General features: G+C 43.8%; 1 protein-coding gene across 1 annotated transcript in view; it reads right to left on the bottom strand.

Annotated features, from left to right (window-relative positions):
• Nucleotides 1–4,481: 4,481 nt before the first annotated feature.
• Mog (myelin oligodendrocyte glycoprotein) overlaps nucleotides 4,482–26,055 on the bottom strand; it is a 28,812-nt gene continuing 7,238 nt past the window's right edge. Inside the window, exons 3-8 of the mRNA XM_035451412.1 lie at nucleotides 25,298–25,411; nucleotides 22,812–22,832; nucleotides 22,467–22,487; nucleotides 20,101–20,217; nucleotides 19,670–19,735; nucleotides 4,482–4,651 (exon numbers count right to left, since the gene is read on the bottom strand). Coding sequence (XP_035307303.1) covers nucleotides 4,482–4,651; nucleotides 19,670–19,735; nucleotides 20,101–20,217; nucleotides 22,467–22,487; nucleotides 22,812–22,832; nucleotides 25,298–25,411 — 509 coding nt within the window. The remainder of the gene's footprint in view (nucleotides 4,652–19,669; nucleotides 19,736–20,100; nucleotides 20,218–22,466; nucleotides 22,488–22,811; nucleotides 22,833–25,297; nucleotides 25,412–26,055) is intronic.

Below are 26,055 nucleotides of genomic sequence, written 5' to 3'. Positions count from 1 at the left end.
GGCTTCTAAAGGGAAAGGTTTGCCTCCTTCTCAGGAAGGGCTTTGGGTCTGTGGTCAGTGCCAATCCAGCCTCATTAGCGTGAGATGCCTAGAGCTAGATGAAACCTCCTGTCACATGTCTTCTTCTTCTTCTTCTTCTTCTTCTTCTTCTTCTTCTTCTTCTTCTTCTTCTTCTTCTTCTTCTTCTTCTTCTTCTTCTTCGTATTAAATCCAGATAGTTTCCATAAAGGCAAATAAAATAGGAAACCTGAGGTTTGTTCTGAGGACCGGAAATAAAAACACTGGGGACACATGAACTAAAAACATTTCCTTTAATGGTGATATTAAATTTACATAGCAAAACCCCCTCTAAATATTCACTGGCGAGAAGTCAGAGACCCAAAGGGCCTGGGACACTGAGGGTGCCTGACAATGTGGAGTGGACTGTGATAGTTGGACAATTTAATAGGTTGCTCAAAGACTCCAGCAGCTTGAAGGGAATCAGAAATGTCGGGTATTCACAATTTCTATGACCCAAGAGTAGAAAAAAGCACAGCTGTGTTCTTAAAACTCCAGTTCAGAACCTTCTGTTTTCAGTTCTAGGATGTAACTAAAGTTTATTGACCCATTGGTGTGTGTGTGTGTGTGTGTGTGTGTGTGTGTGTGTGTGTGTGTGTGTTTTAGTCTTACTGGAGGGAAAAGGGAGCCACTGGAGGGTCTTGATCTTTAAGGAATGCACCTTTTAAATGTCGCCCCCCCCCCCCCCCCCCCCCCCCGCAAAGCATCAATGCTGTTTTTGTCTGTAAGATTCTATCTATAAGGCAAGATTTTTTTTTAAACAGCAGCAATTTTTAAATTTTAATTAGATTTATTCACTTCATTTTATATGTGAATGTTCTGCCTACATGTATGTATGTGCACCATGTGCATGCTCACACACACACAGATCAGAAGAAGGAATATGACCCTCTGGAACGGGAGTTAAAGATGGTCATGAACCACCATGTGGATGCTGGGAATTAAGCCAAGATCTTCTATAAGAACAATAAGTGCTGTTAACTTGAGACACCTCTCTAGCACCAAAATTCATTTATTTAAAAAATTCCTTTAATTCTGGGTGGTGGTGGTGCATACCTTCAATGCCAGCACTCAGGCGGCAGAAGCAGGCAGATCTCTGAGTTTGATGCCAGTCTGGTCTACAGACTGAGTTCTAGGATAGCCAGGGCTACACAGAGAAACCCTGTCTTGAAAAACCAAAAAAGATAGGTGATAGTTAGATAGATAGGTAGATAGATAGAGAGATAGACAGACAGACAATTCTTTTCCAAGACAGTCATGGTAGCACACATCTTTAATTCCATCACTCAAGAGGCAGTGGTAGATCTCTAAGAGGTGGAGGCTAATCTGGTCTACACAGTGAGCTCCAGGACAGCCAGAGCAACATAGTAAGACCCTGTCTCAACTCCCCACCCCCAAATTATCTTCAGTTCTTGTCTCCTATACACTATTTCCAAAGAATTGTGTGGCTACTTTATTAGGTCTCAAAGAAACACAAGACAAATCTCACTCAGTACCTGTGGCTCCTCCCAGCACCGCACCCTCCCTCAACCTAGGGCTCAGCCTCTCTTTCCTATATAGCTCAGCCATTTTGGCTATATACTCTTGGTTTCCTGGATCACCCTTTGCCTCCTGGCCCAGTTCAATCTATTGGCCCGGTTTAGTCTGAGTCCTTCCAGATGCATCTAGCTAAAGTCTTCTCATATCGACCGAAACAAAAAAAAAGAACCATTCCAAGCAGCAGTTGTGTTTGAGTTTTTCATCCATACTTCTCTGTGTTTACAGATGGAACAGTTCAGTCAACTATGCTTTTCTAGGCCTGCTGCTTTATACCAGGAAGTGAATTCCTGACCACAATGGAAATGAGAATAAAATTTTATAGACTCAGGTTCCTTGGGGTCTAATACAAACACGTCTGAAGAACTTGATAAACTTTTAAACAAAATACGTGAGGTAAACAAACAAATCACAACCCAGATTTCTAACCCAGGTGTCACAGTTCATATCTGTAATTATGAAACTGTGGAGGTCAGGCAAGAGTCACCGGCACAGGTTCTAGGCCAGCCTTGGGCTACACAGCAAGACCCTATTCCAAAATAACAGCAACTTGAAGGCATACAGTGGAGCCAGCCCCAAAGGGAGCCACAAGTGCTGGCCTGACTGGAGGAGACAAGCTACAGGAGGCTGCTGGATGCCATCAGGAGCTCTGGACACTGGGCACAGAGCTACAGTAGTTGCTGTTTGCCTTGCTGCATTTTAGATAAACCAAAATACCAATCTTTCCCTGCTGTCTTTCCATTCCTCTTTTCTTTTGGAATGGAAATATTTACTTTATGCTAATGTTGGAATATCTAAGACCCCCACCCCACCCCATTGTTTTTAAGCAGGGATCACAGTTGAAAGTGTGCCTTGAGAATCAGAGGGGATTTTGGATTTAGACTTCTGAATGTTCGAGCTGTTCAGTGTGTGGAAACTGGGTTTAGAGAGATGGCTCAGTGTTATAAGAGCATTTACTGCTCTTCCAAAGGAGTCATATTGTTCCCAGCAACTCCTGCATTTTAAATTATGAGATGGATTTGGAATTTTGTGGGGGCTCTAAGGGCAGAATATTATGGATTAATTTGGGTGTTAAGTTGATATGGGATGGACTTATGCTTAACCTTTTTTTTAAAAAAAAATAACTTATTCAATTTTATTTTATGTGCATTGGTGTGGCTGTGTCAGATTTCCTGGAACTGGAGTTACAGACGTTGTGAGCTGACATGTGAGTGCTGGGATTTGAACCCTAGTCCTCCAGGAGGGCAGCCATTGCTGTTAATGACTGAGCCATCTCTCCAGTCCTGTGATTACTCTTTATCAACCCCTCTGGGCATATCCGTGAGGTAGTTTTTAAAGACAGGAATACTCACCCTGAATGCGAATGTCACTATCATAAGGCTTAATTCTCAGACTGAATGAAAATGGGAAAAGGGGAAAGCAGCTAAGCTCTGCCATTCCTTCTTTCTTTGCTTCCTAATACACCCAGGTGGGAACAAGTTCCCACCAGGACCATTGCAAGCTGCTATTATAACCATGCCTTCCCCGCCACGATGAACTGTACCCTTCAACCACGCGCCAAAATTAACCTTTCCTCCCTTTTGTCACTTCTTGTAATGCATTTGGTCACAGAGATGAGAGAAGGAATTTTATAGTAAGTACTAGTAATAATTATGGGCAACAGAAGCCCTCATGCATTGTTGACAGGGACACAAACGGTACCACCACCATGGGAAAGATTCAGTACCCAAGGCAAATCAAGAGTGTGGAGTACAAACTTGACATGGTGCAGGCAACATTTCATCTCTCTGGGCTTCCTAGAAGCATGGTCCCGGTCAAACTCAAGTCCAATAACATTCTTCAATCCGCTGGCCCAGTCCTCAAAAGTGTTGAGGTTATCGAAACCAAAGTAAGTTAGAAATTGTCACAGCCAGAGGAGCCTTAGGGATCAGTTGAGACTAAATGAATGGTGCCTTGGATATCATCTAGAAAAGAAAAGGGACATTAGCAATAACTAGAGTGTGAATGAAATAGATATGGCTGCATGTGTCAACATGGCTTCATGAGTTATAAACGTATGATGATGTGATATTAATTCTCGTGTGTGTGTGTGTGTGTGTGTGTGTGTGTGTGTGTGTGTGTGTGTGTGTGTGTGTGTGTGTGCATGAGTAGTTCATGGGGAAGACATACATGCAGTAGCCTGGAGGTCAGAAGATGACTGTGAGCCACCATGTGGATGTTGTATTGAAACTGGGGCCCCTGAAACTGCAGACAAAGCTTTTAATCATGGGTCTGTGTCTCCAGCCTTGTAGAATGTTTTAGACAGAAACTGGAGGCTCTGTGCCTCACCTTTGAGGTTTCTTTGGAAATCTACAAGCATTCTAAATTTAATTTTATTTTAAGGTGTGTGTGTGTGTGTGTGTGTGTGTGTGTGTGTGTGTGTGTGTGTGTGTGTAGCTGGAGGTACAGGCTGAGAATCAAATTCAGGTCCTCTGCAAGAACTGTAAGTGCCATTAACCACTGAACCATCTCTCCAGCCCCATATATGCTAAAATTTAAAAGGTCATATTTAGAAAATAGTCTTCAGGGGCTGGGAGTGTTGTTCAGTGATGGATTTCTTGTTTAGTCTGTGCCTTGGGTTCAACGTGTTGAATCCCCAGTTCTGCACTTATTTGCAGAACCTTAAGCCAACCCTCAGGAAGGGAACGGAAAGTGGAAGTAATGTTGACATCAAGGGGTTTGAGAGGGGAATAGTAAGAGATACGACAGGATTCTTTCTAACAGCTCTACTGTCTTCCAACTACGGTGTAATCCTGGGCTCCCAGAAACTTCTTCATCCCCAAAACCCTGTCCCAGCTTTCAGTAGGTCATTTCTGGCTGATTCCTAGACAACCTAGTCCTCTCTCCGCTTACACAGTATAGCGGATGGAGCAGCAGCGCCCTCGTGTGGCCATGACATTGACAGACGCCCCTAGTTCTTTAGAAGACAGAGCAGCAGCGCCCTCGCGTGGCCATGATATTGAGGACAGGAGACCCCAGCACTTTAGCCTTACGCGGAAACTTCCCAGGGTCACCAAAGCTTTCAGCAGACAGGGCTCAATACTCAAAGCTGTGTCAGGCTCAGAGTCTGAGTGCTTCCCAAATCCACACAAACACAGATACGTTCTCTCCACTGAGTGCTGGAAGTCTCCAAGTTGACTACACAGCTAGTTCGTAGCTCCCATTGCGCTGGGGATTTCCCTCCTTCTGGAAACCAGCCCAGAGCTTTGCACAACTAAGATGGAGGAGGAGCAAGAACCACTCAGGACTTTGTCTTAGGAAGACATGGAGGCTCCAGAAGTCAAAATAGAGGGGTTGAGACCTGGAGAGTGGCCAAAAGGAATGAATGGTGGGGGGAAACCAGAGAGAAAGGGACACAGGAAGTCTAGAGAGGGACTTCAATATTTCAAGGTGGGTTCAGTTGCAGACAGGCTTAGGGACATCTAGCTAGAGTGCCACTGTTCACATGGATATGACCTATTGAAATGTCATGTTATGAGAGAAGAAGAGAGGGCAAGAGGTATCAAAACATTTTAAATAAAAATTATTTTCATTGTATTTGATGTGTATGGGTACACATTTTGCCTGATGTACACTGTGCACCACTTGCATGTTTGGTACTCTCGGTCCAGGAGGCATCTGATCCCCTGGAACTGGAGATATGGAGGGTTGTGAACCTCCACGCAGGTGCTGAGAACTGAACCCCAGTCCTCTAGAAGGAGCCAGTGCTCCTAAGTGCTAAGCCATCTCTCCAGCCTTCAGAATTTTTATATTTTTAACAAATCTGGAAACTATTTGTGTTAGGCTTTTCTTTTTCTTTTCTTTCTTTCTTTCTTTCTTTCTTTCTTTCTTTCTTTTTTTTGAGACAGGGTTTCCCTGTGGCTTTGGAGGCTGTCCTGGAACTAGCTCTTGTAGACCAGGCTAGTCTCGAACTCACAGTGATCCACCTGCCTCTGCCTCCTGAGTGCTGGGATTAAAGGCATGCGCCACCACCGCCTGGCTTAGGCTTTTCTTAATATTGCCAGTTTTTGTTTGTTTGTTTGGTGGGTAGGTGGTGGTGGGCTTTGGTTCTTTTAGACAAGATGTCCCTATGTAGCCTAACCCTCAAACTTGAGATTTTACATCTCACAAATTGAGAAAATGCCCCATCACTGTGCTACAACCTCAGGTGTTGACACTCAGTCTGTGTTTTTTAGATGCTTGTTAACTTGCCTGGACTGCACCCCATTATGTCAGCCTTGGGTGAGCAGAGTAGGGCTGACATTCATGTTCCATTTTCCCTGTACTCAGTTGCTAGATTTGGGGATGCGGTATTTAAATGGTTTGTTCTGCATCCTTGTGATTTAGTGGTCAACAAAAATTTAGCCAGTTTCTATTCAGGCTTTTGTGCCCACCCTTAATATGGTCATCTGGTTTCTATAATTTTTCCAAAATTTCCAAGCATACCAACAGCTAAGAATTCTGGAGGTTAGTGATTTATGCCATTAAGGTTTCTTTGCTTGTTTTGTTTATTTTAAACAGGGTTCTTCTCTGTAATCTAGGCTGGTTGCAAGTGTGTTGCAATCCTGTCTCTAGTGCTGAAATTATAGCTACTTGATAGCATCTGGCACCTGCACCTGGCTGTTCATCAAGACCTTTTCTGCTTCAATGGGTGTTGTTTGGTGGGGAAGCAAGGGAGCAAAGGTGCAGATTTGCAAATCCCACCTGGACAGGTTCTGCCTTTTAAGGATAGACCTCCTGCATGGCCTGGTCTTTCTACACACATGAATGCTTACTTAGGTAACCAGCCTGGAGTTTGGATAGAGTTGATGTTCAGATTTTTGTTTGTTTGTGGTACTGTGGAGGGAACCAGGGATTTCTGTATGTTAGGCAGATATTCTCCACTGAGTTATCAGCAGTGATATTCAGATTTTGGATCTCAGTCCTTCTGTGCTTATCTTGTGATCTAAATACTGTCAACACTAGAGCCACTTGGACGGCTGTAATTTACTTAGGGGTTGGTAAACCATAGACACTCTCTCTTAAAGTTTCTATTGCTGTGATGAAATGCCATGACCAAAAAGCAAGTTGGGGAAGAAAGGGTTAATCTGGCTTATGCTTCCACATCACTGTTTGCCCCCAAAGAACATTAGGACAGGAACTCAAACAGGCAGTAACCCAGAGGCAGGAGCTGATGCACAAGCCATGGTGGGGAGCTGCTGACTGGCTTGTTCCTCATTTCTTGCTCAGCCTGCTTTCTTCTAGAACCCAGGACCACCAGCCCAGGGATGGCGCCACTCTCTATGGGTTGGGCCCTCCCCCATCAATCACTAATTAATAAAATGCCTTACTGGGGCTCAGAGGTTGAGAGCACTGGCTGCTCTTCCAAAGGTGCTGATTTTAATTTTCACAACCATCTGAGATAATGAGATCTGGTGTCCTTTTCTGGTGTGCAGCCATACATGCAGGCAGAACACTGTATATATAATAAATAAATCTTTAAAAAAGAAAGAAAATGCCTTATGGGTCTGACTACAACCTGATCTTATGGAGGTATTTACTTAATTGAGGTTCCCTCCTCTGAAGTGACTCCAGATTGTGTCAAGTTGAAATACTCCAGCCTCACTTATCTGAACCAAACTGTCTCTGGAAAACCTAGTGTAGAGGCACTGAAACTGAAGAGAGAGGCAGACAAATCTGGGGTTATGTAGAATGTGGTTTACAAAGATTTATAGACAGAAACATCACTTAGATATCAACAAAACAGGAGGCTTCTGCTACTCCAAGGCAGAGGAGGGATGCCAAGCTAGATAAAGGTGGGCTGCAGTGGGCTAGAATGCACCTGGGCTGTCCCAAGTTTCTTAGCGCATCACACATCAGTTAGGAACAGTCGCGGTGCCCGTAGAGTGACCAGCATGCTGAACTGTTTTAAGGGCCTCATTTTTCCTGTAGTGCTAGAATGTGTGGGCAAGATGGTGTTTACAACCCAATGGTTTCAGTCGTATCTACTAGATTCCTATCTCCACCTCAAGAACTAAAGACCAGAAGCCAGGTATAGTGGTATATGCATTGTCACTGAAGTAAGAGGACCTTGAATTCAAGGCCAGCATGGGCTCCATAGCAAGTTCCTGACAGCCTGTACTAGTCTGAAGAGCAAGACCCTGTCTCAAAAAATAAAGAAGTAAATGGTTTATTTAAAATTGAAGATCAAACTAAATCAGTTAACTATGATGCTCAGTTTTGTAAATGAAGTAATTTGAATCCAGGGTGAGGAACAGTTATTTCTTCATTTTTGATGGAAAGCATGTTTGTTGACCTCACTCCCTGCCTATTTCATGTGATCTGAAGATAGTAGTAAAGTATACACAAGTGCTTCTGTGCTTCCCAATTACCTTCCCCACCTACTCTCATGCTTTGATTGCCTTAGTCCACAGACATCCGCTAAGTGTTGTGATTTCAATTGAGCTGATTAAAAGAAAAAACAAGATTACAGAGAGAGACTGAAGGAGTTTGCTGTTTAAAGGGCTAGGAAGACTGGTGTGATGTCTATGTCTTTTTATCATCAAAATTTTTATTCACATTTGTCTGTATGAGTATATGCCATATATGGACAGGTACCAGAAGGGAGTGTGGGATCCCCTGGTTACAGGCAGCTGTGAACTGTCTGTGCTGGGAACCGAACTTGTGCTGTCTGGACTTTCCCTTAACTACTGAGCCATCTATCCCGCCCAGTATGTGTCTTTTAAGCCTCGTTGTGTGCTTTCTTCGTTTTTACTTTACCTATGAAGCTGCTCCATAGCTCATTCTGTTTGTTTTCGAAGTGCTCCACTTTTCCTTTGGTCTCACTAGGAGAGAGCTAAAGCTTTTAGTAGTAGTGTCTTTTATGTGTTATTGCTTTCTTTTTTTTTTTTTTTTTTTTTTTTTTTTTTTTTTTTTTTTTTTAGCTGTGTAGTCCAGGCTGGTCTGGAACTCACTTCCACCTAGTACTGGAATTAGTAAAATTGAGTCACGTATCCAGGAGCCCTCCCTACCCTCCCACACCACCACCCCACCACCCCACCACCGCAGAAGTAAATGCTGGGCAATGGGATTTTCTAGCTCAGGTGAGATCAGTAGAGCTATCCTGTAGGCGGGGCGAGAAGGCTTGAGCTTCTTAAGATCCAAATTTCTGACCTCTGGCGAGCAGCCACCCTGCGGCGCGGAAGCTGAGGGACTGCGTGTCAAGGTGTGGCCACTGTGTAACGGACCCCTGACTTGGGGAAGAAGCGTCTTCTCGAGTTCACGCCCCCGCGCTTCCATTAGGGCTCTAACACGCCCTGAGCTGCGGTCCTCCGAGAGGCCGGCGGGCGAGCGGGGAAGGAGTTTCAGGGTTGAGTGTGCACGGTCCAGGGCAACTGCTCCGAGGACGAGCGCTGGGGAAGACTGTAGCCAGCCGAGGGACTGTGGGGATGCCGAGCTCTCCCCCACCCACCCCCGGAACCCCACAGGGCTGATGGCCTCTGTAATAGCTTGAGCGCCCTGGGTGGAGCCACGAGGGGACCCACACCTGGCTGAGAGAAACCTCCCCACCCGGCAACACGGAGGAAAAGCTGACCCCCCCCCCGGGAGGGCACATCCAGCAAAGCCCATGATGTGGAGGCATTTCTCCTCAGGTTGTGTGTGTGTCAGAGAGAGAGAGAGAGAGGTGGGGGCCTCAGATTTAGACGCCTCGATTTAGAGAAAGGGAGACGGAGGCTTCATTTCGTGATCTTCCTGTCTCAACCTCCTGGGAGCAGGGATTACAAGTGTGTGCTATTGGGGCCAGATTTTCGAACCCACGAAAGGGTTTCAGTTGGGAAGAATGGACTCGGGATTGAGAGATGTCTGCACATTCCCTCCAGAAGGGTGGGGCAGGCCAGGGTACAGGTGAATCCGAGACCTCTTGCCAATTAACAGCCAATTCTTGTTTTCAGTCTCCTTCCCCTCTCAAGGCTCCTGGACAAGGAAAGTACAAAAGGAGGTAAAAGAGGGAGGAGGTGGGTTGAGGTAAGCAACCTGTTAGTCTTCTTAAGCTGCCTAAATCTGTACCAAGAACTGCTCCCAGCTAGTGTGTGTGTGTGTGTGTGTGTGTGTGTGTGTGTGTGTGTGTGTGGTGTTGTTTTAATCTTATGTAACCCAGGCTGTCCCAGAGGACTGCTCCCTGCTATCTTGTGTGTGTGAGTGTTGTTTTTTGAGACTTATTTTATAGCCCAGGATGTCCCAGAGTTCCTGTCTCAGTCTTCCCTGTGCTTGGGTAATAGACTGGGTCACCACTCTCACATCTTCCTGCCATTGTGAAGACTTGATGATAGCAAGGGGTCTTCCTGAAAACTTAAGGGCAGGTCCTTGAAAACACTTGTATAGAGCTGTTTCGAATGTGGATGGCTGAAAAATGGGAGAGTGATGCTCGACCTGCACATCTCAAACAACAGGCTCAAATCATCTTAAAAGAAGGGGAGAGGGCAATGAAAGGTAAGAAGATGGAGAAGAAAGAGAATCAACTCCAGATCCTAGGACTGACTGTGGCTTTCCTGGCAACTTCTTGGGGGTCCGGTTAGCAATTCCTCAAATGCCTTGTTTCTTGATGGTATTTTCAGTTAATCAAAGAAGTTAAAAGGAAGTGGAAAAGGAAGGTCAACGTGTTTTTATGCTTTTAAGCTTTCCTTAGCATGTAGAGAGAGGCGAAATAGGTGAGTGGCTGTCCACAGGAAGAGGCCTTTTTCTTTTAAACCAGAGCATGAAATTTTCAGGGTGAACAGGGAACTTAAACGATGTTGGAGTATCATTACTGTGCTTTGCAAGGGTCTGTGTGTAGAAGTGATACCTGACTCATGATGCCAAGACTTAAGATGGTTCGAAATGATGGGAAAGTCTTACACATTCATTCAGTTTGTATTTTGGGGTTTGATGTAACTTGTCCTGAGACTAGCACTATGTGATACATGGGATACTCTGATGTTCTCCTCATGCTGGATAGTGGTCACAGGCTGCAGTTTCCTGGCATTACAGACCATCAGGTTCTGTAAGCTAGTTGCATTACTTGCATGTCTGACCTAATTATATTTTTAGCCTAAGAGGTCATCAGGGGATAACTCAATGATTATAAATAACGTATCTATATACTAAAAATCTAAGTCATAGAGCTTGGGGTATACATAAGTCTCATACAGAACTTGCTCAGCATGCACAAGCCCTTAGGTCTGAGCCCCAGGGTACCAGACACAGTCAGGTCACAAAAATCTAACTCTCCCATGGATCAAATGTCCTTGAATGAATGTCTTAACATCTCTACACTTGAGGTTTGTGAAGATGGAACCATTAACTGTTACTCAAGTGGCACTGCTGAGAAGGTCCCATCATAGTGCAGGAAGTTAGTGACTGTGTTAAGGAAGCCCTTGCTTATTATCGTTTTGCTGATATTATATGTTTTTCCCTTAACTTCAGATTTCTAGAAACAGGCACCAACCAATAGTGGCTAGAAGCAGTCTGGAGTAAATGTCAAACACCTAGCACCAGCCTGTCATTACCAAACAATGGAAGCTAAGAAACAGGTAATATGAGCCTTGAACTCTACTCTACAGCCTGGGCTTTGAGGGAACTAAAGCTATCAATTGTGAAAGACGAGAATTTGGACAGCTGAATGTTCAAGGAAGACAGTCTTCTAGAGTAGATAATTTTGTTATAGGAAGCAGTATCAAATGCTGGAGCCCTTCCTTGTAGGACCTCTGTATTTTCCCAGTTGTTGGGGGATAGTCAGTCACAAGGAGTCCACTAATTTTGGGGACCAGGTCAAAAGTGGCTAAAAACAGAAAGAGACACAACTAAAGACACGCTGCTCCATGGAAGTACCAGAAGAAAGATTATGGTGGAGGAGTTGGGGAGATGGCTCAATGTGTAAATGGCTCAATGTGTAAAGTTACTTGCACAAACATGAGGATCCCAGGTGGGATCTTCAGTCCCCACATAAAACCAAACAAAATCACACACACACACAAACTTCTAGGTGCAACAGGATAACCCCAGAGGGTTTCTGGGCAGATACTCTTCTTGAATTGTGGAGCTCCAGGTTCAATGAGAGATTTCTCAAAAACAAAACAAAACAACTAAGGTAGAGGACATACACACATGAATATAACACAGTGAAACCCAACAGCGGGAGGGAGGAGATCACATAGAGAAATGGTAGGCCTTAGAGTCTTTGAGTTCTTTTCCCCACTCCCCTGACTGTGGATGTAGTGGAACTTCAGATTGTCCCAGGCCACACAACAGGGGGAAATTGCATGATTTTTCTCTCCCATACCACCCTAGTATCCTTCGCAGACTTTGTAAGAATAGCAATTTCTCTTCCTTCACTTCTCTTAATCATAGTTCGCGATTTCCTTTTTCTGTATCCATCTCCCTTTCCTTTCTGTAAACCACATGTCCTGACTTTGTGCTCTTCTTCATAGTTGCTCTTTCCTTTCATCTTTCTCTTGGGTCTGAATTCTCTTGAGAATGTCAGTATTTTATAGTCCACGTGAGAATGTTCCACACTGCCATGCTCATAAGGCCAAATAAGAGTCCTTCATTTAAACTGGGGACCAGGAGCAGGCTGGCACTTTGGGGAAAACTCTTGGCATGGAAGTTCAGGGGTCCTGCAGTTATAATGGCAAAAACCACATTGTCAGGTATAGGTTAGGGGAACCTGGTAATATTTGCTTTGGCTACACACTTCAGATATTTTGGTTATGCATTTGGGCTATGGTCAGGATCATAGAAAACCCTAAATGTGTTGCTAAGGCTGATGTGACTGTTTAGAGGGTCCCTAAGCAGACTCAAAGCCAAGACAAGATGGCACTACCTCAGTTACCTCAAGTCTCTGTATTTGCATTCTTAAGTCTACCCAGCCACTCCAGAATCGAATCACTTGTGAGGATATAGCACTGATTTTCACCCAGGAAGAATGGAGATGTTTGAGTCCTGAGCAGCAGGCCCTTTACCTGGATGTGCAATCAGAACTCTTTGGAAACTTAGCATATGTGAGTAAGTGGCCATGATACTCGTCACTCTCCCTGCCCTATAGCCTTAGAATATGGGGTTGATTTTTTTTTTACTCCCATAGATCAAAGTTGGTCCCTGGTTCTATACCTGGAAGATCTGAGTCTCGAAGTTCAGGGGTGAGAACAAAAAGGGTTGGAAGTGGAGGTAGGAAGACCAGGTCAAGGGTTATTCTTAGCTACATAGGAACTTTAAGGCCAGCCTGGACTACAAGGGTAAACAATACAAAACGAAATGAAAAATCTACATAGGCGCAGAGAGGTGGCTCGTGGATTGGGAGAGAACTTGTTCTTGCAGAGGACCTGTAATGGGGGAAGTCCTTCTGTGTATGTTTGTCTTATTGGTTGATAAATAAAGCACTATTGGCCAATAGGGAAGCAAGATAGTGGGGCTAGGAGTTGAGGAGGATTCTGGGAAATATAGTAAAGAGGTTTCCGTATGATCCCAGAAAGAGAGGACGCATTAAGCCAGCATCCTTGGTAAGATTAGTCCTTATAAAAATACATAGATTAGTAGTTATGATAATTAAGACTGAGCTAGCAAATAGGAAGTCCTAGTCATTGGCCAGCAGCATTGTAACTAATATAAGACTGTGTGTGTTATTTGGGGGCCCTAAGTGGCGGCAGAACCAAGGCAGCTGGCGGAAAAAATCGTTACCGACCTGAATTCAGTCAGTTTCCAATCCCCACATGGTGGCCCACAAATGTTTGTAACTCTAGTTCCAGGGATCTTAAACTGCCTTTTGACCTCTGTGGGCAGACATGTATGTGGGCACCAAACATGTGCACATACATATATGCAAAACACTCAACGCACACAAAACAAAATAAAATAAACCTGAAAACAAACAGCCCATAGAAAGACAAAGAATGTTTTTTTGTGTGTGTGTGTTCATGTACGTGTAGGTACGCTTACGTGTTCACATGGAAGCCAGGGTCAACTTTGGGTCTTCATTCCTCAGGGTACCATCTGCCCTCCTACCCCTCCATCCCCGTTCTTTTAGTTTTTGGTATGTTCTCACTAATCTGGAACTCATGATTCAGCTAGGATGACTGGTCAGTGAGACCTAAGGATCTCTGCTTCCAGACACAGGTATTACATCCAAGTGCCACTACACCTGGCTTTTTTGTGTGTTCTGGGGATTAGACTCAAGAACCCATGATTGCATGGCAAACATTTTATCTGTTGAGCTACTTTTCCCAACCCCAAGACAATTTCATCACCAGCACCATATTTTGAAAAAATGTAAATTTGCCTGTTCAGGCCTGGTTTATTGACAAAAGCCTGCAATCCCAACACTTCTGGGGCTGATGCAGGAGAGTCACAAATTTAAGCCCCAGCCTTGGTTATAAAGATTGAGGCCAGTTTGGATTACATAGTGAAACTATCTCAAAAAAAAAAAAAAAAACCCAAACAAAAGAAACCACACCTGCAAGGCATTATACTAAAAGTTGCCTTTTTAAATATACTTTTCCCTGCAACCAGGTATCTTAGATTAATGTTCTTAACAAAACCCCACATTTTGGGGTTTATTTTATGTTTATGAATGTTTTGCTTCCATGTTTGTATGTACACTATGTGTGTCTAGTATGGACTTATGGATGGTTGTAAGCCACCATGTGGTTACTGGGAACAGAATTCAGGGCCTCTACAGATTAACAAGTGTACTAAACTGCTGAGTCATCTCTCCAGGCCTAGACTGACTTTCTTAAAGCAATCACATAGGAGGCTGCCTGTTGTCTGTATAATACGTAAATGGTTTAGCATGGAACCAACTTGTTTCATTTCCATACTGCAGACTATTATAGTAGAGCATCTCACCACTGGGAAGGGTGGAGAGTTCAGAGCCAGCTTGCACTGTATAGTGTGACCTTGTTGCCAAAGACAACAAAACTATACCTCCCACCCACCCAAAAATATAACTCCACTCACAGCCAAAATATTTTCTGCCTAAACCAGGTCAGAAACTTCATGCCAAATGGAAAAGGACAGAGGAGATCGGGTTTCCATCCCCCAAAGGCAGCAGGTAAGAATGGCAAAGGAAGCTATCGTAGCCCAAATCTGTAATTCCAACACCTCAACTCCTCAGATTCATAGTGTATTTGAGGCCCCATCATCCCACAAAACCAAGGGTCAGCAAAATGGTCCAGTGGTTCAAATTGCCTGCCACCAAGGCTCACAACTGGAATGCGACATGTACTTGGAAGGAAAGAACCAATCCCACAAGTTGTCAGCTTACCTCCATAAGCATGTTGTAGCATGTACATACATGTACACATGAATACAGAATAATAAGTGTAATTTTTTAAAATAGAGAAGAAATGCAAAGGAGAGAGGAAGGTAAAAAGGGCCCAGGACAATCGTAGAATGGTGAGCTATACTAGAGGATCCAGGCTCAGCATGTCATCTCGATTATCTTTATACATTTCCATCCTGATTAGACTTGGGGTTAGAAGAAACCTTGAAATCAAAGGTTTAAATCCATTGACTTCATAATGAACAGCCAAGACTTTCAAAACAAGGCATCTAGTTTCTAGGAATTGAGAGATTACATGAGGGTTGCTTATGTCCCAGTTACCCTTTGGTTAACAAGTTCTTCCCAAGAAACAATCCAAAGTGGAGAAACTATGTTGAGCGGGAGAAGGATACACTTTTTTCTGAGATAAGAGTATTGAATGGAGAAGAATGATAGCTTAGGTTGATTACACCAAGGGCAGAGGTGATGAGAGTTACAACAGGTGACAACTAGTGTTCAGATGTCAACCCAATAGAGGACTGACTCTGATGGTGCTTAATCCTGTCCAGCAAGGCCTGCAGGACCTTCGACTCTGGAAGCTGTTGCTCACATCTGCTAAAGCAGCCTGGTGTCTCCCCAATATCTGCATTGTAGTGTGCAATCCCATGTGATGTGTATATGTAATCTCATGATTGCATCTCAATCTTGGGCACAGATATCTGCGGATGATCAGGAAGATAAAATTATACTAAATTTTGAAATGAAAAGTTGATGTATAGAAAACATACTAGAACATGCTTCATAACTAGATCTATTTGTTTGTCCCATGAAGACTGTAGACACTTAAAAGCCAGCTTTGTTACTTTTTCTCAGTCTAACTGCACACAATTAACTCACTTTTACCTTAGAGCAAGTTTAGACTAGATGAAAGGTTTTTGTAAATAGATCATAAATTTAAAACTTCACAGCTATGCACAAGGTCAGAGTCGCAGGTGTCTAACCAAGGTTGCTACACAAAGCACCCTAAGAAAAGGATGCCAATTCTTGTCAAGTCTGCTGACAATAGACCTGTATCTCAGAGTTTGTCACTGGGCACTGTGCCCCACTCTATCTGATCAGTCATACTCTTGTAACCTTGGAATCATGTGTTGCCATGGAGAATGGCTCAGCTACTTATCACTTACCCTAGGAATGTGCTTTTGACCAATGAGAGGTAATTCTTGAAATTTTGTTTTGTTTTGTTTTGTTTTTTCGAGACAGGGTTTCTCTGTGTAGCTTTGGAGCCTATCCTGGCACTCGCTCTGGAGACCAGGCTGGCCTCGAACTCAAAGTTCTGCCTGCCTCTGCCTCTCAGTGCTGTGATTAAAGGCATGTGCCACCAACGCCCAGCCTTTTTTTTTTTTTTTCTCTTGATATTTTTTAATTGCTCCAAGTCTCCTGTAGGAAGACAGTTTTTAGGCTAGAGGAGAAGCTAGGAGGAATTAAAATTAGGACAGAATTAGAATAGAGGCATAAGAATAAAGAAACTTGTTTGGAACAGCACCTTGTGAGAGTTCGTTAGCCCTTGGGTACTCTAAGTTCCTTTCACTTCCTGTAGCATCTGAACTGAACCCTGAAGAGGACCTTGGGGCTGGACCCCAAAGACCCTTGTTACTCCAGGTCTGAGACAGTCATGTTATAACCACACATAGCACTGGGCCCAATTTATGTGTTTTTTGTTTTTACAGAGCTGGGGATTGAACCCAAGGCTTTATGTATACTAGGCAGCAAGTGCTCTACTACTAAGCTACATCCTCAGTCCCCGAGTTTTTTTTTTTTTTTTAATACTAGACACAGCAATAAATTAAACTAAAACACTCATATATATCATAACTATTCTATTTTTATTAAAAAGTTATGTGAATGTGGTCCTACAGTAGGGAATTCTCCCTTTCATATTTTTGGGCTGTGGCTAACACATGTGAAATCAGGGATGAGGTGAGACTACTCTACACTATGTGTTCTTGTCATCTGTGGGAATATGAGCAATATTGAGAGTGAGAAGATGGATTTCAAAGATGTAAGCTAGCATTTAGATATTTGAGGTCATAGAAGATTCCTATGAAATTTTTACTAGCTTTCATTATTTTTATTTACTGTTTTTTTCCTATTTCTAGCCTGTAAGATCCAAGGATGAATGGTTGAGTTTTAAAGGTTGGGAAAATGAAAAAGTGACATGTACTGAGTGGAATACCTTGTGTTGGTGACACTGTCATATTGAACTGTGTGTTTTCTCACCTCTACCACAGGAAGCAGGAGGAAATTTCAAGAACCCAGCTCTAACCTGAGAGATGAGGAGGGTAATGATGAGGAGAGGGCCTCTCCTGCCTGCAAAGGGATATTTTACAGTGGATCATTCTTTTTCTGCCTGACCTGTGGCAACTTTTATGAAACATTCACCAACATCTTTGGTCACCAGTTTCCTAAGAAGGCCCAGCAGAAGGCCCAGCAGAAGGCCCAGGACTCCAAGCCCCAGAATTGTAGAGAGAGGATTTTCACTTGTGAGATCTGTGATAAGAGTTACTGTGGTAGTTCTTCACTGAACCGTCACCGACGGACTCATTTTTCTTACAGTAGGCCCAGTTCATGCTCTGAGTGTGGAAAACGCTTCCGGGATCAGTCTGAGGTGAAACGTCACAAGAGGGTACACCAAAAAAAGAAGCCATTGGCTGGCAACCAGGAGCATAATGTGGAGGTTCCACTTCCAAGACCTGAATCCCAAGCTTCCAGGCGTGTGAAAGTGATCCAGGGACCAGTGGCCAGAGCTAAGGCAAGTCATGACAGAGCCTCATCCTTGGGTGGCAGTTCCAAGTCTAGTCCAGTGAAAGGCTCAAGACGAAACATCATTTGCCCCTATTGTTTTAAGCATTTTACCACCAAAACTGGTTTATTAAACCACCTCAGGTTCCACTTACAAAATCAGCCCACCCAATGTTTCAGTAGTGAAGAGCCCTCCCAGTCATCCATGGTTGGATCCCAGTCATCCAACACAGAGCAAACTAGCTACTGTTGCCCCACCTGTGACATCTGCTTTAGGGGATTGGAAAGCCTGCTGGATCACTAGTGGTGTAAAAGGTGGGTCAGGCAGTCCCAATAAGTGCTGGAGAATCCCGAGTCATGTGCTTGGCTCTCTTGATACCTTGAAGCTGAGGAATGTTTCAAAAGCAAAGGGGTCCTCTGGGGAGTAAAGACGAAACAATGAAATCCCAGAAGACAAGATGAAACATACATGCAGTGAGAACTCCTGAAACAAAAATAAGACCTTTGGGGCTGGCAAGATGGCTTAGTGGGCAAAGGAGCTTGACACTCAGCTTGACCTGAGTTTGAACCCTGAGACCCCTGTGACAGAAGGAAAACCTATTCCTGACATCACACATGCTCCCATCCCACATATCTCAACATCACACAAAATAAATATAATTTTTAAAACTACAATCTCAATCTTTGCGTCTGGGTTTCCTGAAGACTGGCCTCCAGCTTCAGGAGGTTTGGATGGGAGACATGAGTGGATGATGAAAGACACAACAAGGAAAGGAAAAGTGTACACAGAGAAACTTGTATTATTAATTAGCACCTAGCTTGTTCGTGTCTGGTAGACCATCAAGTAGTAATTGTTGAACAAAACAGTATTCTGAGGGGAATAAAGACGGGAGAAAATGAGAGACAGGAATATAAAGGATGTAAAGGGAAATGGGTGGGAAAAGACAGGATACCCAGTTCTCAACCCTTGTTTCTCAAGTTCCTCCCATCTGCAAGCTGCCCAAGCAGGATGGTGCTCTGATCAGGGTCCTTTAGATGCCATTTTCAGGTTTGGATTCAGACTCCATAGTCACTCTATGGCTCATGTAGCTTCCTTAACATTGTGGGCCCTGCTGTCACTGTCCCCCCTACTATCTACATTGCTGTTCTTCCTAGTCAAGGCTGTGGTCTTGGAAGAAACATCTATTTGTAAAGTTGATGTTCTGTAGTTTGTCATGTAGAGGTGGTGGGTAAACTGACAGAATCACTCCTGTATTACTCTGATACACAGGTGTCTTCTGATAGACTGCCTGACTTTAGCCATGGGGTGCTTCTTGGAGGAAGACTAGGACCAGGAATAAAAAGATGTGGGAGGCAAAATTAGGGGAAGGAAGGAGCTGAGGAAAGGAAAACAGTTGAAGGGGGAAATCAAATTGTTTGGAATCCGGAGTGTTTCTGTAGATGTAGATTGGAAAGAGGCCCATGAGAGACATCCCCAACAACTTGTCTCTTGGCCTGCCAGGCTTTCCTCCATGCCAGGAAGTTGTACCATCACTCAAAAGGGGTTTCCTAGAAGAAAAGTAAGTTAAAAAATCTGCCAGTGCTTTCTTTCATGAAGTCATTGAACCTAGGAGATAGACAGTTCCCAGGGGTCATGTTATCTCTGCCTCTCCCACCCCCTTGGTTGGTATTGAAGGATAACTATCAAAGGAGAATGCAGAGGTGGGACTCTTGCCAAGGTGTACTGAAGGATATTAAGTCAGCAGGGAGAGTGGCTCAGCAGCCTCTATGGCACTGAAAACTTATTCCCTTCCAGCTTCCCTCACAGGAATATTTCCTTCCAGTAGCCATCTTCCCTGTGCTGGCTTTTTTTGTTCAGTTTAGAAGAAAGGAAAAAGATTGGGTATGGTGGCACATGCCTACGACCCTAGCACTTGGAGACAGAGACAAGAGAATTGGCGTAAGTTCCAGACCAGGTTGGTCTACATAGTGAGTTCCAGAGGTGCAGACTGAGACTGGTCTCAAGAATGGAGAGGGCTGTTGGGGAAAACTTACTTAGCTCTTCAAGGAAGTGTCCTGCAAACAAGAGATGAATAAGAGGGTGAACAGTGGGAGTTTCTCTGCCGCCCCCCCCCCCACACCTCATATCCCCTCTAGACAACCCTCCCTTTCCATGGGACCCATGCATGTCGTGAATTGCTTCTCATTTTTTGAGGATTCTGATGGTGAGCATGGGGACATGGGAGGAAGGCAATCCCAGCCCTGGAATGTAGAACCATAGTCCCACTCTTTCCCATTCTGGTCTGCCTGAGTTCCCCTGTGGTTCCACTCTCTCCCACTCTGGTTGGCCTGAGTTCCCCCGTGGCTCCACTCTCTCCCACTCTGGTCAGTCTGAGTTCCCTGCTACATTCATGGTGCTCTTTGCTGTCCAGACACGGCACCTGCTAGTCTTCGGTGCAGCCAGTTGTAGCAGATGACCAAGGCAACCAGGGGTCCAAGAACAGGTACAATAACAAACAGTGTTATCTTCCAGCAGGGCACCCTCAGGAAGTGAGGATCTGAATGGTAAAGCAGAACAGAGTGTTTTCCTCTATACCACACCCACTCTTTTTAACCCCCAAACACCAAAGGACTCTGAGGAAAAACTATAGAGTCCAAGGATTTGGATGAGGTGCTTCATGCCTTTGCTTTCATTAACTTACTAGTTGAATTTAGCTTTTCCTTTTTAGATGATTTTATTTAGCACACAAAATAATGGGCTGCATACATTTTCATACATTGTTTGGCTACTCACTAACCCTCCCCCATCCTCTCTATCCCTAGCAATTTTTTTTTTTTTTTTTTGGAGATAGGGTGTCTTGCCATGTATCTCTGGCTGTCCCTGAACTTGAGAAACCCTGCCTCAGCCTCCTTTATTCCTAAGGTATTCTTATAGTAAAAACATAAACATCAGGCTAGGGGTGGGTCCAGTAGAGTGCTCATCTCACATGTTGAGGCCGGTAGAATCAATTCTCATAAATACAGTAATAGCACTGGCTGCATTTGTGATTTCAAGACACAAAAATGGTTAAGAATTTAGACATTCAAATTTTATGAGTAAAATCCCAGGGGCTGGAAATGTAGCTCAGTTTCTAGAGCTCCATTTTTGCAACTTGCCTATCATGCACAGAGCTCTGAGTTCCATTCCCCAGCACAGCATGCACTAGGCTTGGTGGCTCACACCTATAATTCCAGAACACAGGAGGTAGAGGCAGGGTATCAAAATTCAAGGTAGTCTTTGGCTATATAGCAAGTTTGAGGCTACCTGAAATATATGAGAGTCTGTCTCAAAATAAGTGAATGGGGTCAGTGGGATGGCTTAGTTGGTAAACTGTTATGCATGAAGACCTGAGTATGATCCACAGAACCAACATGATGGAAGGAAAGAACCAAGTCCCACAGATTGTCCTCTGACCTCCGTGTGAGCACCTGCCCACTCACCCACCCAACCCCTACACACACAACACTAAAAAACAATTACATTTTTCTTTGGATGTTCAAAGGCTACTTGTGTGACATTCACATGCTAGCCCAATGTCACATGCTAGAGTGGAGCCCTGTGTGCCAGGTACCAGGAGAACTGAACAGGGTTGCTTTCGGCCTCAGAAACAAAAGCTGTTTAGGAAGATTGCTCAGAGCAAGGACTTCCTGTCCTCTGCTGAATGCTGTCTTCTAATTCATATGGGATTTATTCAGCAAACATTTGGGGGATTCTTCTGCCGTTGGTGTTGTCCTTAGGGACTGTGCAGTCTGAAGTAAAGAAAATGCAAAGATGATTTTCTTCAGCGTCCCTCTCTTCCTGATGCCTGATGTTCCAGATGAGAACTCCCTGTTACTTCTCCAGCACCATGATTGTCTGCATGCTGCCATTCTCCCCTCCATGGTGACAATACGCTACACCACAAAGATGATTCTTGAAGGATTAATAGTCTAGTCAGTGCATGCTTGGTTGCATACCATTGACCAGAACTTGGGAAGTGAAGGCAGAGGGATCAGAAGCCCAACATCTTTCTTCATGGCATAGAGTCTGAGGCCAGACTGAACCATGTGAGAGAGACCCTTACTCAAAAAAGAAAAGGTACTAATGTGGCTTTACCTTTTCCTCGAAGTAGCCTTCTCTGAAGAGCCATGTACCTGGGTTGTGCTCATGAAAACCAACTCTGCCATGTAAGTATAGTAGATGACTTTCAAAACATGCCTTTAACCCCAACACTGGGGAGGCAGAGGCAGGTAGGTCTCCGTGAGCTCAAGGCCAGCCTGTTCTACAGAGTAAATTTCAGCTTAGCCAGGGTCACACCTTAAAACATAGTCACACCATGTTTTAAAAAGTCTTTTTTTTTTCTTATTTATGTGTGAATGCCTTGTGTATACAGATGTCTGCTGTGGGTCAGGAAATAGAACTTAGGTCCTCTGGAGGAGCAGCAAGTGATCTTAACCACTGAGCCATGTCTTTAGTCCCAGTAATTGTGTCTTTTTCAAGCATATTTTCCCTCAACTAGGCAACCAAGTTTATGTGTAAAGGATCTGTTTACCTACCTTTTATAATTCACAAGATGAAAAAATGTATATAAGGGCTTTACATTTGTGAAATTTAGTGTAGTGCCTGACACGAGAATATGGTACATATTTTTTTCTATATTGCCACAGATCTTAAATGCAAAGAAAAAAAAGGTGGAGGGACCCTACAAAGAGCCACTGGTCCTAGTCCCCCGGGCCACAAGTGAAATCCCACAGTGACTTGGGAGGGCAGGGATATGTCTGAACTTACCAAAAGTCCGATGGAGATTCTCTGAAAGAGGAACAGATGAAAATGGATTCAGCTGGGCACTGAATGGGGCTCCTTTCTCTGGATTTATTTAAATCACTTAAAACTGGCTCTAGTCCTGACAAGAAATAAAGCAAGCTAGAGGATTTAATGTCTATACTAGCTGAACTCAGGTGAGACAATAAGATTCCCAATCTTCAGCTGTTGTAGTTTTAAATATTGGTGTTCCCAATTGAAGGGAGCACAGAGCATGGGGGAAAGGCAGAAATGGTCTGAAGAAAGGGACATTTTGGCTAAGCTAAAAGACCAGATAGGAGGAATTGATGAGGATGGGCGCCTAGAACTCACCGACTTCTGCTCGAAGTTTTCCTAAAATAGAAAAAGGCAATATTTTAGTTCCTGGTTTGCTACTGTATGAGGACCCTTCTGTACCCGGCACCTGGACTTTCGTGTGGGCAATTTCTTGATAGCTTGGGCACATCTTTGGAGAGTGGGAAGAGCTCTATATTCAAAACCAAGAATTCAGGCTCTTTCTGTGGGTGTTGTTTGATTTAAATAATGAAATAAAGAAAACAAGAGCCTGTTTGTGAGGGCAATCGGCTGTGCTGTCTATCATCCCATTGATGGCCAAGGGTGACCATGATGCTCCAGCTGGCTAGGCGAGTGCTCCCTTCTCTTCGTTTTTTACAACTCCATATGTGTCCCTCCAAAACCTGCTTGTTTGGCTAGAGAGAATAATCTTGCAGACGATCAGGGCCTACTGTTCTTTGGTCAAAGATAGCTGCACTTCATAGCTAGAGCTTCCAAAAAAAACTTTTAAGAATGCAAAAGTCTTTAGGACTGTTCCTCAGGAACCAGCAATGTTCAAACCACATCATGTTTGTTTGTTTATTTGTTTGTTGTTTTTTCGAGACAGGGTTTCGCTGTGTCTTTGGAGGCTGTCCTGGAAGTAGCTCTTGTAGACCAGGCTGGTCTCGAACTCATAGAGATCTGCCTGCCTCTGCTTCCCAAGTGCTGGGATTAAAGGCATGCACCACCACTGCCGGCCATGTTTGTTTTTCTTATTTCTCTCTCTCTATTCTCTCTCTCTCTCTCTCTCTCTCTCTCCTCTCTCTGTCTGTCTGTCTGTCTCTCTCTCTCCTCTCTGTGTGTGTGTGTGTGTGTGTGTGTGTGTGTGTGTGTGTGTGTGTGTGTGTGTGTGTTTGTGTGTATACAGATGAGGACATGTGCTCCTGGAGTCCAGAAAAAGCTGTCAGAGCTCCTAAAGTTATGGGTAGTTGTGAGCTGCCTGGCCCAGGTGATAGGGAAGGAACTTGAGCCCTCTGTAAGAGCGGTACAGGTCTTACTTAGCCCCTGAGCTGTCCTTCCAACCTTATATCATATGTTTTTATCACTTCTTCTATTACTCCTTGCTCAGTTCTCATGGTTGAGTAAAACACTATTTTGTAAATATAAAGTCATACCCTACTTGAAGGAAGAACTAAACATTTAGTGAGATACTACTTTATGGTTGCATCTACACTAGGCACTTTCCATGACATTGCCTCTTTGTAAGCTTCCCACAGTTTAAGAGGGAAAATGCTATTCCTACTTGGAGACTTGGAGAACCTAAGAATTTTTCCTCATAGTTTGGTGTCTACAATAAAGTTGGATCCTAGGCTACCTAGCTCTAGCTTCCTGTTCTATTCAACCATGATGGCAGAGGGCCTTTTCGTTGCCAAGGAACAAGTAACCAAACATCTGGGATGATTTTAAAGTGAAATAAAAGACCTCACTGAGGGGCTGGGGATGTAGTACAGTATGGAACTCTTTCTATTGTGCACAAGGCAGGACCATTGTTGATCTGATACCTGTCTCTTTTCCATGGAGCAAACCCTCCTTGCTGCCTTACCCTCTTATAAGCAAGAGGACGTGGTAACACAAGACCTTATGCTGTGGTACTGGGAAGGACACAGTCTGAGAAGGCTCTGACTGGAGGTTCTGGGCATACACCCACAAGATTTCATCAACAGCTGAATTTGTGTCCACAGTTGAATGGAAAAGACAGGAGAAACATTTTTTAATGCACTCTATATGGCAAAGACTTTTATTTCAGAATCCCTTATTAAAATGTGAAGTAGTGGGGCTGGAGACATGGCTCAAGGGCTAAGAATGCTTGTAACTCTTGCAGAGGACCCAGGGTTCAGTTCCTAGAACACTCATAGAGCATCTTACAACCACATATAATTCCAGTTCCAGGGTCTCTGACACCCTCTTCTGGTCTCTTACAGCACTTATACATATGTGTGCACATACAATCAAGCATACACAAATAAAAATAGATCTGAAGGTTTAAATTTTTATTCTGTTTTTTTGTGTATAGGTGTGTTTGTCTACACGTAGATATATGCACATGAGTGCAGATGCCTGAGGAGGCCAGAGATGTTAGATCCCATGGAATTAGAGTTACAGATGTTTGTAGATTCTCTAGAAGAGGAGCAATTGCTCTTAACCACTGAGCAATCTCTCCAGTCCTGAAGATTTTTTTAAATGCCTAGTATTTTTGACCTGGCTGACTTTGAAGAGACTACTCTTCCAGTTTCATGAGGCTGCTAAGGTGTAACGAGGGTTGAGCTCCACTGCCTGTAACCTGCCATTTGAGCAAGTCACTGAACCCAATTTCTTCCTCAGCAATGAGGCTGTTACATGTTAGTCTTCCTTCTCAGGTAAATGCACAGTCCTGTCTGAAAGTGTTTGGTAAAACTTGTTGTGCAGGTCTGAACTCAGAAGCCTGGAAAATGAGCTGTCCCTTAAGAACCAGGAAAGGTCCTGGCAGACCCAACCACTGCCCATACCTCTCAGTCTGTGCTGCAGAAACAGGAACACAAGGCCCACAGAGATCTGCAGGAGTAGTGCAGGCAGAAGTGCGATGAGAACCAGAACCCCAGGGTTGATCCAGTAGAAGGGATCTGAAAGGCAGAAGTAGCATCACCCAGAGTGCTTTCCTAACATCCTTCACAGAGCCTGTGCTGCAGTGAGTTGGGGTGAAAAAGGGAATAAACCTTAAGAAGTTGGGGTGAATAAGGGAATAAACCTTAATATTTATAAAATTGCAGGTGGATTTTTCTGTCCCTCATGTCAACTACAGACATAGAAACTTGTTTTTAATTATGAAAGCTTAGCCAATAGTTTAGGCTTGTTTCTGACTAGCTCTTATAACTTAAATTAACTAATTTCTATTAATTTACCTTCTGCCTATTGGCTTTATTACCTTTACTCTATACTGCTTGTGCTGATTTCCTGCTTCCTCTGTCTCTGGCTGGTGACTCTCCACATCTCTTCTTCTTCCCAGTGTCCTCTCTGCCCCCAAAATTCTGCCTAGCTATTGGCTGTTCACCTTTTTGTTAAACAAATCCAAGTGACAAATCTCCACAGTGTACAAAAAGATTACTCCACAACATTTCTCCCATTTTTGTCTAAATAAAAAGGGAAAGTTTTTAACTCTAACATAGTAAAACGATATACAATAAGAAGAATTATCTGCATCAGAAGTCTCTCAACCAAAAAGCCCAGGGCCAGATGGCTTCAGTGCAGAATTCTACCAGAAATTCAA

The sequence above is a fragment of the Cricetulus griseus genome (genome assembly GCF_003668045.3).
Source record: "Cricetulus griseus strain 17A/GY chromosome 1 unlocalized genomic scaffold, alternate assembly CriGri-PICRH-1.0 chr1_0, whole genome shotgun sequence".
Taxonomy (NCBI): domain Eukaryota; kingdom Metazoa; phylum Chordata; class Mammalia; order Rodentia; family Cricetidae; genus Cricetulus; species Cricetulus griseus.
This window is presented reverse-complemented; position numbering and strand designations above follow the sequence as displayed.